Raw genomic sequence first — 13,439 nt, forward strand, 5'->3', positions numbered from 1 at the left:
GGGAGGAAGAAAGGGGGAGCGATGGTTTTCTTGCAAATGGGGATAATGGAAAGAGGCTTCTAGGTGTCTAAAGCTTAGAAGCCATTAGGCAGACAAAAGCGTCTGGGGAAAGTGAGAAAAGAAGATGGGAGATTGGTAGAGATTATCTGGAATTTGACAGAGGAATGTGTATGACAAAGCAATGGGGGAAAGAATTAATGGGAAAGAAGCAAATAGAGGTAGAAGAGAATACTGGGAAAACCATCAGGATGGAGAGGGGAGGGGAAAACGTTTCTACAGCTAGAAACAAAACGAGAGTCTTGTAGCATTTTAAGACATGTTCATTTATTGTACAGGAAGCTTTCATAGGCTCAAACCTGCTTTGTCAGATGCACAGAATGAGGCTTTCCACTTTTGATGGCTAAATGCAGTGCCTTCTCTAATGGCAAAGTCCAGAGGGGGTCGCCGTGTTAAGTGGGTTTTTGTCCAGAGAAGTTGATGCCGCAATTAATCTGTTAGTTTTCAAAGTGTTACAAGGCTTTTGGTTGTGTTTGTTGCAACTTGATAACATGGCTCCCTCTCTTGAATTTCACAAGACTAAGGCTGCATTGCTATTTAACCTGAGACTATGGATGGGTGGCAAATATATCAGTTTTGGTTTCTCTTAGTTTCTCACTTTTCCAATCTTATGTTAGGCTTACATCAGCTGATTATTATTATTTTTTTAAAAAAGACCTAGTGAAAATCTGTCACCATTTTTGTGTGAATTTCTCCTTCGATACACATTTTTATATGCGGTTTTACCAAATATACACATTTTGGAAAACAGTTTCCCCTACTATGATGCATTTTTGTATGTTGTGTTCATTAATATATGCATTTATAGGCAAATGTTACCATTGTATATACATGTTTGTACACAATACCCTACTGGAGAACTGCAATGCAAAATGTAGGTAAGTCCGAAGGACAGCTGTGTTTCAGCTCACATACTGTTTCAGAAAATGTGAAGTTCATCTTTAAAGGTGAATTGAATCACATTTCTCCCCCATCCCTACCTGGGCGTAAGGTCCAATTGAATTCAGTGGGACTTCTGAATAGATGTTACTATGATTCCACTATAGAAACACTTATTCTTTTCCTCTGCCTGGATTTTCTTCTTTTACCCTCTCCCTCAAACTGCTCCCCTACTCAGTGCGAGTTGGTTAATCTGAGCTGTTTAATATTTATCTGCGATTGTGTTTCATGTTGGACGTTAATTATGCCCATTAATTACATCCCAGCTCGTTAGTTCTTAACGAAAGGGATTCAATTGGAGTGAGGCTGCCTTGCCACAGCTGGTCCGGTTTGTGTGGCCCCCTCCTTCCCCACAGCTGTGGTTGTTCGTCAGGGGCTAATTGCCAGGGGATAATCAGCCACGTTCTGGTTTATAAATACACACCATGCATGCTGGGCACCAGCAAAGTATCCCAGTGGAGGGCTATGTGGAGCTACCAAGGGTATGAGTTCCACTGCTTAGGTCAGCCACCCTTTAATCTTGACCACATGCATGTATGCATGCACAGGCACACCCACATATTTCCTGTTGCAGTTGTCTTAAGGGGAGTGTGATGGATCTGGCCTGATTGTGGGTATGTGTGGCTTTTCTGAAAGTAAGCATTGCCTACCAGAAGCCTATCAGCACAAGCAAGTGTAACATTTTAAAATTAAACAGCAATTAGGGCTGAAGGTAAGAACTAGAATCTGTTCTCGGTGCCACCGTTAGTTTCTAAAAATGATAAGTGTGCCATGAGTGCATCAACGTGAATAGCTCTCCTGCTCTGCAGGTGGGTAATCTACAAGGCTCTGCTAGCACTTTTTCCAGAGGAAGAGCTATAGATTAGTGGCGGTGAGCTCATGCTAGATAATGTGAACTGTAATACGAATGCACAGACTTGGTATGTGGGTTTCAGCCAGATCCTTACTAAGAGCTCCCTAGGATTCAGAGGCTTTTCAGTGGCAGGTCTGGTACTTTGGAGTAGGAGACAAAGATGTGCAATTGCCTGCCTGCCTGCCTGTCTGATCTTCTGGCTTTGCCTTTGTTCTGGGCAGTTTCACCTTCACTGACATTTCCCCAACAGCACTATTGGCACCGAAGGCAAAACTTTCCAGTTGCTGAGTTTGCAGTGGTCACAGCCAGGTAGCTCCTCCCCAAGCAATTTAAAATAAACCTTGCAAAACCTGAGCTGCTCAGTCAAAAAAGAATGCCCCTGCAAGACTATGCAAGTGAAGTCAAGACAGCTGAGATCTAAGGCACTGCAAGCAGACACTGTAGGACCTTGGCTTCTAAAAGTGATTCGATGGAAATGTGTACAGCGAATAACAGAGACTCAACTTTACTCTTTTGTGTTAAAGTGTAGCAAAGGTACACATCTTTTTGATTTTAGGGTTGTTTGGTTTTGGTTTAACATGTGGCCATGATTATACACACATCTCATGGTTTTCCTTGCTTCCCTTTCATCATTTGTCAAACACTGGGGAAGCAGTGGTGGTCACTTAATTTTTTTATATTAGTGGAAATGGAGATATGTTTAATCTGGTCTGAAGGAAAACATTGTGCCTGGCATGTTTTTGGTGGTGGAAAAGAAAATGAAAGGGGAAATAAAATGAGAGGTGTGGCAAAGGAATGAATGGGGAGTTTTGTCTGGTAGGGATAGATATGATGGGAGGGAGGGAGTGGTACTTATTATTATTATTATTATCATTATCATTAATTAAAATTGTATACCACCCTTCATCCAAAGATCACAGGGCAGTTCACAACATAAAAATACAAAATGAAAACACAAAATACATAATAAAACAAAAACAGACCAATAACGCTCCCCCAACATTTAAAAGGCTATAGAATATTTAATCAGCCCAAGGCCTGGTTATAAAGAAACGTTTTCACCTGGCACCTAAAGATATGTAATGAAGGTGCCAGGCGAGCCTCCCTGGGGAGAGAATTCCACAAATTGGGTACTATGCCTCTGTTCCCCCCCCCCCCTCTGGGAGCACTCCCTTCTTCTCACCTTCTGGTCGCTGAGCCCAGACACCGTGTCTACATATTCCTCCTGTATCATAAAGGCGGCCAGATTGGCGGTGTAGCTGGCAAGGAAGATGACGGCGAAGAAGGCCCAGATCAGCACCATGATCTTGCTGGTGGTGCCCCTGGGGTTCTCCACAGGCACAGAGTTGTTGAACACCAAAGCCCAGAGCAGCCAGATGGATTTCCCAATGGTGAACTTGGAGCCTCCAGTGCCTACCAGGCAGGATGGGATGGGGGAATATGAATCAGAGTTTGAACTTTGCCGTAGAGGCTGGAGCGCAACAGGCTGCACATGCTTGCCGCCCTTCCTTATCTCCATAGGTACCCCAGTTTCAGAGACATTCCCCTCCCTTATCCTTGGTGCACTCACGTTTACTGGCGCTGAGGCTGCGATTATAGCCTACTGGGCTGAAATATTCAAAGATGAAGACGGTCACCGCAACGACAGTCAGGCACATGACAAACATCATCACCCAGACAGCAGGGCTGTAGGGCTCTGCAGGAAGAGAAACATGGACCAGGGTGGTGGTATGCCCGAGACAGCTAGGCTCTAGTGGGTGAAAGCAGGGGTTCTGAACCTTTGGCATAAAAGAGGCACCCTAAGTCACGAGTAACACTTTTAAAAATGGTATAATTTAAGGCCGCCTCTTTAAATTGGCTTTTCCTGAGGAGCTGTGGGAGTTGTGGTCATGTGGAGACTCTGAGATACAGTCTGTCAGAATTGATTTAAGAGTATGATGCAGATGAACCCCAAAGCAGAAAAAAAAATGGATCTACCATTATCACCATCCTCGAGGGAATAGTGGCTTTGGGAAGGTGCTACACAAGTCCCTCCATGGCAAAAAAAAAGAAAAAAAAAGAAAGCTATTATTTTGATCTGAAAGATCAAAATGTCTTCCTTGAAAACTGCACATTTGTTAATGTGAGTCAATTTGGGTGAAATTGTCTTTTCCCAGGATTTGGAAAAACCTGTCTGCTGGTACTTCCATTGTGATCCTATGTACTGTGTTAACTGCAGTTATGTAACTCCCATTGATACATATTGGCAGCTGCCCACTTGATACCCACAAATGGGCAAGTTTTCTTTTCTCTCTCTCTTTCTCTGCTTATGGCTTTTCTCAGACCATTTTCCTTCAGCCCAAGGCCATTATTTTGTATGTCCATTTTAACAATTGTTTTAAACATTTTTCTATTTTATCTATATCCCACCTTTCTAGCATACATGGTGGGTTAAAAATGCTAAAATAAAATTGACGATAAAAAATTCAAAACTCTACCTCAGCAATAAAACAGGTCCTTAGTGGGGCTGTTTCCCCAAGACTGGGTGCACAACTACGTTAGATCCAATAGATGACAGGATGGGGGAAGATTAGGACTTCTGACTTCTCTACTATAATGAACCCTTCTTTGAAACCAGACTACCTGGAAGACTCCTTCCACATCTCATGCCAACGCTCCCCCCTGCTTTTTACTTTGACCCATCCCAGGGCTGGGTATTCACCTAGGAAGGCAGAAGGTGAAACAGTTCCATTGCTACGAGACACCATCACACTGATTCCTGTCTCGACAAAGGGCACAGAAAAATCTATGACTTCAGCTCTCTCTGCATTGATGGTCAGGGATCCAATCGCCATGTCAGCTCGCTTGTAATACACCTGAGAGACACACACACACAGAGAGAGAGAGAGAGAGAGAGAGAGAGAGAGAGATGGATAAAGTACAAATAGCCAGCAATCCTGGGTTTTCTGGAAAGGAAGGGGAGGGTCCAGCATTTCTGAGTAAACAGTGTAACCCACCCTGAGCCCTGGAGACAGGATGTAAAATTCTGTTTGCCTATCAGATCCAGGAATGGGCAGAGCCATATTGCCTAGGGCAACCCTCCCATAACCTTTGAAGAAGATTAACCCTACTATTTATGTCAGTACACTATTCAATAGTCCTTTACTTCAAGAATACAATCCAAACAGCCTGCAGCAGGACTTGTGGGTCCTCTCAAGTGGAGTTGAGAGTCACACATGTGTGGGTGGGAAACCAGAATTACTGAGTTCTTTTAAGAGGAACAAAATGCAGAGAGTCCTAAGAAGTTGTGCGTGAGCCCAGACCACCCAGTTCCTTGGGGAGGGGATGGAGTTACCTCTCCAATCATGCCGTTCCACATGCCGTTGACTATCTTGCCATGCTTGCCGTTGGTGACAAGATAGAGATCGTAGGTGAAACCCAGAGTCTTAGCCAGACGCTTCAGGATGTCGATGCAAAATCCTTTGCAGCAGCTCTTTACCATTTGATGGCTGTGAACAGCACAAGGAGGGGGGAAAGGAACTCAGCAAGTGGTTTAGGAGCACTGTGGAAGGTAAACACAGAGCCAGCATGACGTAGTGATTATAGTGGACTAGGTCTGCGGTGGCCCAGGTTCAAATCCCCCGTCAGCCATGAAACTCACTGGCTCATTTTAGGCCATTCACTAACCTACCCTCACAGCAAAGCTGTGAAAGAAAGAAACCTTGGAGGAATGGGGCAATATTAATGGCTTAAGTAATAAATAAGCAAGCATGGGATTGATTGGTGCTTGGATGGGTGTCCGCTGGGAGGCCTACACAAGCCACTCTGAACTTTCCTGAGGAAGAGAAAGATCTAAATGTAAAATTGATAACACTGAACTCAGCTGTGGTAAACTTGGCCAGCGTCTCAGGAATACCTGTTGGTATGGTTGAGTGGGTGACGGCAGGGAACTGAATCACGAATGCAGGTCTTTGTGGCTGGATCAATGTTGTCGACAATAACGAAGGGCCTTTCCTCCAGTGTTGCCACCATGAGGTGCTTGTTGTCATCCACAGGTTGGAGGAATTTTCTGTAGCGTGACATGCTCAGGATTCTGCGCTCCCACCTTCCCACCTGCCTCCCGGGGCATAGAGAAGAGGTTAGATACACCCCAAACCTTTCTCCAGACTCTTGCCAGCCCACCAGTGTTGGTCCCAAATTTATGCCATATTCAAGAAACTCAGTTTTGAAAGCCCCCTCCCACAACTAACATCTCCAGGATTGCACCAACTTCTGAGTCTTCACATCAGACATACTGTACATGCAAACATACATACATAATTTAATTTGTATGCCACTTCAAACCATGCTAAGGTGGCTTACAACATGAAAGAAATACAAACTCTTGTCTTAAAAATCACATCCTCCATACACATTATTCCTCTGCTTCCTACATCCATTGAGGACATCCATGACCAGCATGGAGTCAGGATATTGGGTAGCCAATACCATATCTCAGATGATCTTGCCTATATTTTGTTTATTTGATATTTATATCCCATCTTTCTCCCAAGTTGGAATACAAGGTGGCTTACAACGTTTAAAAAACATCAGTGATAAAATACAGAGTGATAAAAACAAACTAGTTAAAATTAGTTAAAAACTAGGACATATTTTGATAGGTTAGGGAGGTGTTGCTTCACTGGGAAAAGCCCTGGGAAGACAGGGCTTTTTTGGTGGTGGCCCACAGCTGTGGAACTCACTTTCCAAATGGCTTACACCTTGTTCAGGCTTTTAAGGAAGCCCTCTAGACCTTTTCCTTGACTACCACCCTCAACTAAGGCTTTGAATGACTTAACCAGAGCAGCTTTCTTTAGTAGCATCATGTGCCCACATAGCTATTGTTTCTGTATCGTTTCTTTTGATGTTCTTACTTTGGGAGGACAGGTGTAAAATATGCAACTTATAAATACTTTTAATTAAACAAAATTAGCCAAATAGATACCTTGTGTGAGGACTCGGTGGATGGGCTTTGCTCACAGCCAAGGGCTTAGCAATTGCCAAAATGAGATTCAGGAATGAATCCACCACCCCTGCCAGATTGGTTGCCTTTCCCTGTAGGGTTTGGCTTGATATGCTTGTGTAAGAAATTTACATTACTTTGCTCCTCTGGCTGCTTTTTTGTTGGGCACTTGCGATCTCTGACTGTTTCATGGTGCCATCAGGACTGTGAGAGGCTTTCTGTGGGGTGCTGGGATGTGAACGGCTGTGCCTTATAGCAGGGGCTTAAGACTCAGCGCCCTCTCAGCTCTTTCTGTTTATAGCCCTTGGACAGTTCTCCAAACACACGCCATCTCCCGAATTCACACTTGCCCCATAATAACCCCATGATAACAGTCCATCTTCCCCAAACATCAACCTTGCCACAATTCCACCAACTCACATGGACTCCGGATTTCGACCTGTCCAAACTTTTTTCACCCCCTCCCCTTGACTCATCAACCTTCCTCCCCAACCCAACCACCTTCCCCCCCCAAACCTCCCTCAAACTCACCACCTCCCAGGTTCGGTTTTTGCTGAGGGAGATCACAGCCAAGGATGGATTGATGAGGTACCCATCCTCATTAAAGGAGAAATCCTTCTCACCCCAGGTAACATTCATGAAGTACCTGCGAAGAGGCATGATGGAAGCTCTTCAGTGTCAGTCTAGAGCCCACTTTCCACATGCTGCCATCGCAGCTTCACTCCCCCTCATTTTGCCATCCCCCTCAAGCCTGACCCACAGGGCACTTGTCTAGTATTTCAGATGCAGCTGTGGATCAGGACTTGAAAATCGAGAAGGGAAAAGCCCTTTTGGAATCAGGCCCACTTTGAAAGGGGAGGCAGGGTATTGAGTGAGGGTGGATGGTGTGCGAAGGTAGGTAAATATGGATGAGGTGTGGGGTGTAACTGGCATTATGGGGAGATGGTAGGAAGGGATGGTATGCAATTAGTGGGAAGCAGAGCCACTGAAAGAGCTGGCTGCAGGCCAGATTAAAGACATCCTGGAAGCCTATGCTATGTCAAGTTTAAAAGGCCCCATAATACTGTGTATTATTCTAACAGAAAGGACAATGAAAATAAAAGTAATAAACTTTTATATTTGCATATATAACCCGTACATAGGCAAGGTTACAACTGAAAACTAATCATCTATCTTGCAAGAAGCCTATTTGCATATGAAATTTATTTAAATGAAAACACCTTCTGCTTTCTGACATAGCAAGAGTGGTCACACACACACTGTTTAGCCCTTTCTAAATGGAAGAGCCAAACAACATGTGTTGTGTGTGTTGTGCATGGGACATAAAAATTAAACCATTTATGGGGGTTTTTAAAGGCAGAGTCATTGAAATTGGGGGGTTGTATTTGGAGACCCTCATAATGCGAGGCCCTAAACTCGACCTTAACTGTAGATTAACCAGTATGGTGTAATGGTTAGAGTGCTGGACTATAACCCGGAAGACGAAGGTTCAAATCCCCACTCAGCCATGAAGTTCACTGGCAACCTTGGGCCAATCCTTGGAATATAAAGATGGTATATAAATGTAATGAAATAGATATATAGCTTTTGTGTAAATCCAGCACTGGCTGGATGTTGGTGCATAGGGTGAGTGGATATATAGGGATTCATGAATCCCTGGTTCCTGCTCAGATGAAGACAGAGGCTCTTACTTGAAAGTAAGGAAGAGGTGTCCTTGCAGAACTGTTGGGTGTGCAGATGCTCACTGCATAGGGGAGGATTTCCCTTTCCCCAGTGACAGCAGTGCTGCTGAGTCTTCAGTGACCAGGCTATGCCCTCCCCGTCTGACTCAGGTTTCGCTACCACTAGTGGGTTGGCTAATACTCTTCCCAGATTCAATCGTTGTGCTCCTTTTCCCAGGAAGGGACGTAGGAGTCCAGCTTTCTCATGTGGAGCAGCCATATCCTGGGAGAAGTACCTGCCTCCTCCTGCCTTTGTCATCCCGCCCACCCCGGTCTCAGCCCCCTGCCATGTCACCCCCTGTTCCCTCTCCTCCTCATGCTCAGCCTGGCATTCCACTCCTGCACCCAGTGGCGCATAAGGACTCATGAGAAATGGAGATAAGGAAACAAGGCGAAAGTCAAAATGGCTGAAATGGATGTGAAGAGGAACAAGTTAGGAATGTAGGAAGCATGCTTTGAGGAACAGATTTGCAAATGAAGAAAGGAATGGGAGGGGAGGAGGGTATGGTGATAAGTCAGATCTGCTATACATCCCTTGTGGACAACAGCACTTTCTTTTGCTCTTGATTCCACCCCCCTTCCAGGCAAAATCCCCCCAGCCTCTTTCCCTGCTGACCGATGCAGGTTCTCGTTGATCTGGGTGAGATTGGGTGCCCGGCAATCATTGTTGAATTTTGGAACTGAGCCGTAGACTTGGAATAGGGCCTCTGCCCCCTTGGCAATGATGGCTACACCATTTTGAACCCTGTGGTAGAGATCATCTTTCCATCCTGCTGAAAGCACCATGAAGAGACCCTCGGGCAGTTCCTCCGGCATGTACTCAGTTCTACCAAAGTTGGCACCTGCCATGAACCAGATATACCCGGGGCCTGTGAGCTTCACTTCACGGGCTGCACGGAAGATGCTTTCTGCTTCTTCACGGGAGCAGTAGAGAAGGCAGATGCGGGCATTTATTTCCCGGAGCTGGCGTTTGAGGCGGGCCCCGTCTGGGTCATCAGTGAGATTAAGGGTCACAGTGCTGCGGCGCTCCCAACCAATGAAACTGCTGTCAGTCAGGACCTCAATGTAATCTACAAAGTCTTCATAGCCGGGAAACAGTGTCGTGATGACAGCAAATGCCGTCCAATCGTACTGTTCCAGGACCTCAAACATCACTTGCAATTGCTGTTTGGTCGAGGAACCTAATTGTAGAAAGGTTGATCCTTTCTCCTGGATTTAGGAGGGAGCAAAAGACACAAGGGTGATAAGTGCTACCTATTTGCCATCCCATTATAGGTCTACTCTCTGATTTCTACCTCTCTCCTGTCATGGGAGAGCTTTCAGAATAGTTTTAGTTGGGGAATAAAGGTTGGCTTTTAGTTCCAGCAAAACATTTCCCACCTCTGTACACCATACAAATAATTCCAAAAGTGCTTGCATGCAGAAAATCATTATGCTGAAATTGTCCTCCTCTCTGAACTGCTGATGCCCATCTAACCTTGAAAAAGGGGTCATAGTATGAGCTTGTGTGGCATATCTATTGTTATCTTCAGCCCTCCCAGTGTCCCTACACCAAAGCCCCTCAATTAAGTGCCTGCCTTGCACTTAATGAAAAAAAAATCTTGATCAAAGTATCCAAAATTCTGCACTAGGATAAAGGCAAGTTCTGCACTATCTGTATGCAAATTAAGCAGATTAGCATCAGTGAGTAAATGTTTGTAATAGATTCAGGTTGTATAATTTTATGAAGTGCAGAATTTAAAATAGTTATACATAATCTGGGCAGAGAAAAACACAGGATATGAGAGTGAACATAGACAGAATAAATCACTTTACCTTGGGTGTAAGAACAATGGCTGATCCTCCATTGATGCCAATGATGGGAACAGAGGTCTGTGCTGAGATGAAGTCCAGGATCTGGGCCACAGCCTCTGTACGTGTATCATCCTCAAAAACCACACCGTGGATGTGCAGGGAAGAGAGAACGTCACAGAGCCGCACAATGAGGCTGCGCGGGTTGGTGTCATTCAGAACCACAGGGATGGGGTTGATCTCCATTGAGAAGTTGCGGAAGTCCTCAGGCGAGAACCGGGCACTCTCTTGCGTGTAGGTGGAGCCACTGAAAATGATGGGGATGTTGATGGTCCGCCGCCGCAGGTCCAAGAAGGGGCTGGCACAGGCCAGAGCCATAACAAAGAGCATCCTAGCAGCGGGGGTGCCCGGGGGCAGGCTCATCTCGCAGGGCCTCTACGTTCCCCCTGGAAGTGGTTGGGAGAGGAAGGAAAGAACAGGCAAAGGGAGGCTTAAAAAGGGAATGAGGTGATGAGCCACTTTGGTGGCAGGGCAGAGGGAGTAGCATAGAATCAAGCCTCCCTCCCCAGTTGACCTGAAAACAAACTAAGCTGTTCCTCACCTGTGTGTAAACATGCTCACCTGTGCACAAATACACTCACACTGCTTCTTCCTGCCACCCCATGCACCTTGCTGCATGAATTAGCTCAGGGTTAGGAGGAGAAGAAAAGCGAGAAGCCATTGGATTTGTAGAAGGAAACCATTCTCTCTCCTGCCTGCATATTTCCCACATTCTCATCCCCTCAAGATCAGAGCTTGTGGAGCAACTATAGGTGAGCAAATGGCTCACCTCAGGGGGCTGCATATGGTGTCTGGGTTGCTAGTTGCTAACCCTCTGTGCCGCACTGCTTCGACAGAGCTCCTGTCAACCAGTGGGAAGGCCCATCTGCTGCTTTTTGGATGCCAATGGTTTAGGTTTTGGCAGCCAGAGCTCTGCCTGAGCTGCAGGTCATTGGAATTGATCTTTGGAGGAGAGGGCAGAACAGCACCTTTGCACAGGTATGCCTTAGAATTATCATGGTATGTGCCACAATACATGCTTCTTTCATTAGCTGTGTGAAGTTGACCAAGAAAGTTACAGGTTAGATTAAAGACACCCCGTGGTATGAAACCCTTGGAAGCCTCTGAATGGGAAGGCAGATCACCTCAAGAAAAAGTCACAACCCTAAGCAGGAGGTTACCTCTTCCTCGGCAACTCACATAAGCACCACCTACATCTTCCCTGCTTGCTGTTATGGCCTCCCAACCTAAACAAGGGCTTTGAATAACAGACCATCTTCTACACATTCCTGCCTTTCAATACCTCACTTTTCTCCAGCATATTCAACACCTGCCCAATACAGAAACATCCCTGTGACAACATAAACATATCAGCAATGCCCTTTCCTTCCATTATTACATTTACTGAGTTTTGGCAGTGCTGTGAGTTGGGAGGGTCCCACAGGTCATTGGAGAGCAACATTTTAACCCCTGGAAGAGAGATATTGGGGTCTTGAAGAGGAAGGATTGAGGCTCTGGTGAGGGTCAAGGAAAACAAGAACGACTTGGCAAAGTCATACATCTTTGTCATTCAAGCATTTGGACAGAGATTCATAGGATGCACATTATCTAAGAAAACCAATGTCTTTAATCTTTTCATCCATTAATCAGTCAATGCTCTCCGCCCTCTTCATTCCACATAAGCAGTGGTGATGTTTGACCCAGGGAGAACGCTGTATGATTTGGCCAAAGAAATGACTCTTCCCAGCAGCAAGCTTTAAATTGAAAATGTAGAGGAACGGGAAGGGCCATTTTATCCAGGAAAAACGTGTCAAGTTCCCCAAACACCAGCCAGTAGAACACCAGGATTTCAGCTGTTGGTTTGGCCAGATGTCACTATGCTGAGCCAGATGTCAGGAGCTCATCCTGCCCTCCATTTATCCTCCATGGGCCAATTATTAGTCAGAATAGACAAGTGAGTGAAGTGCAGAGGTGGGCACTAAATGAAACCAGTCGCAGATACAGTGGACTTAATGTGTTGGTTTCACCTCACCCAGCATCCTTAATGCATTTATTTTTCTCCACTTGCTATAATTCCATTTCTCTCTCTCTCTCTCTCTCTCTCTCTCTCTCTCTCTCTCTCACACACACACACACACACACACACACACACACACACTTTCCTTTTTGGATACATCAGGTTTGCCCAATAATATGTAGACAGTCCTCCTACATATTGATAAAAAACCATTCAGATTATTATTATTTATATCCTGGCCAGCTCTAGGGCAGATTCCCAAATTATTTATCAGAGTGAGCCTGACTCCCTACCTGTCATTGGTTCCAGTAGCATCACACAAGGCAACAGGTTCATGTACGGTTGGTATGTTACCCTCATTCTGCCACTGTACCCTCAGGAGATTATTCCAACACATGTGCATGGTCCTGTCCCTCTTTGCCTGTGACTGGCACTATTTCCATTTCATTTCATTTCATTTTTATTTGTCTGTCAGGCACGAGCAGCCAAATCCCACTCCAAATCCCACCAGCATCGGCAGTACAGATCTGCTCATTGGTTGGTGGCTATACAAATCTATACACTAGGTTCCCCCCCCCCAACACACACACTACAAAAAAATAAAATAAAAAAATCACAATCACAGCATGCAATAAGAGAGTTCCAAATTACTCAGGGAATCAAACCAAGTTGCTGGCTGCAGGCAGAGCTTCCTCAGAGCACTTGTCAATCAGCTGGAGGGGAGATGAATTCCTGTATGGCTCTTTAATTAGACTCCTGGTTTGTCTGTTTTATGGTAGTGTTGTGGGTGTGACCCAGACCCAAAGGCTGCATAAAAAGCATGTGTGGTGATAATGATGAACTGTGTGGCCAGGAGCATCATGTGGTTCACTTCTTGCTGAAGTGGAATCCGTCCCATTGAAGGGTGTGATTGCATTTTGAATGCTCCCATCCATAATAATCTGTTGGCATATTTAAAAAATGAGCATGTCAAGGAGAATGGCTCTATCCTATTCTTTCCCAGCATGTTTATTATTTATGTTCCAGGGGGCGAGGGAATAA

General features: G+C 45.2%; 1 protein-coding gene across 2 annotated transcripts in view; it reads right to left on the reverse strand.

Annotated features, from left to right (window-relative positions):
• The window catches only part of GRIN2D (glutamate ionotropic receptor NMDA type subunit 2D), a 60,973-nt gene that overhangs the window by 22,168 nt on the left and 25,366 nt on the right, over positions 1-13,439 (reverse strand). For both annotated transcript variants that reach the window (XM_028701670.2, XM_028701671.2), the window contains exons 2-9: positions 10,367-10,788; positions 9,168-9,760; positions 7,362-7,476; positions 5,745-5,941; positions 5,184-5,337; positions 4,551-4,704; positions 3,420-3,545; positions 3,033-3,262 (exon numbers count right to left, since the gene is read on the reverse strand). In XM_028701670.2, the coding sequence (XP_028557503.1) occupies positions 3,033-3,262; positions 3,420-3,545; positions 4,551-4,704; positions 5,184-5,337; positions 5,745-5,941; positions 7,362-7,476; positions 9,168-9,760; positions 10,367-10,765 (1,968 nt within the window). In that variant the 5' untranslated portion in view covers positions 10,766-10,788. The remainder of the gene's footprint in view (positions 1-3,032; positions 3,263-3,419; positions 3,546-4,550; positions 4,705-5,183; positions 5,338-5,744; positions 5,942-7,361; positions 7,477-9,167; positions 9,761-10,366; positions 10,789-13,439) is intronic.

This window comes from Podarcis muralis, chromosome 13 (assembly GCF_964188315.1).
Source record: "Podarcis muralis chromosome 13, rPodMur119.hap1.1, whole genome shotgun sequence".
Classification (NCBI taxonomy): domain Eukaryota; kingdom Metazoa; phylum Chordata; class Lepidosauria; order Squamata; family Lacertidae; genus Podarcis; species Podarcis muralis.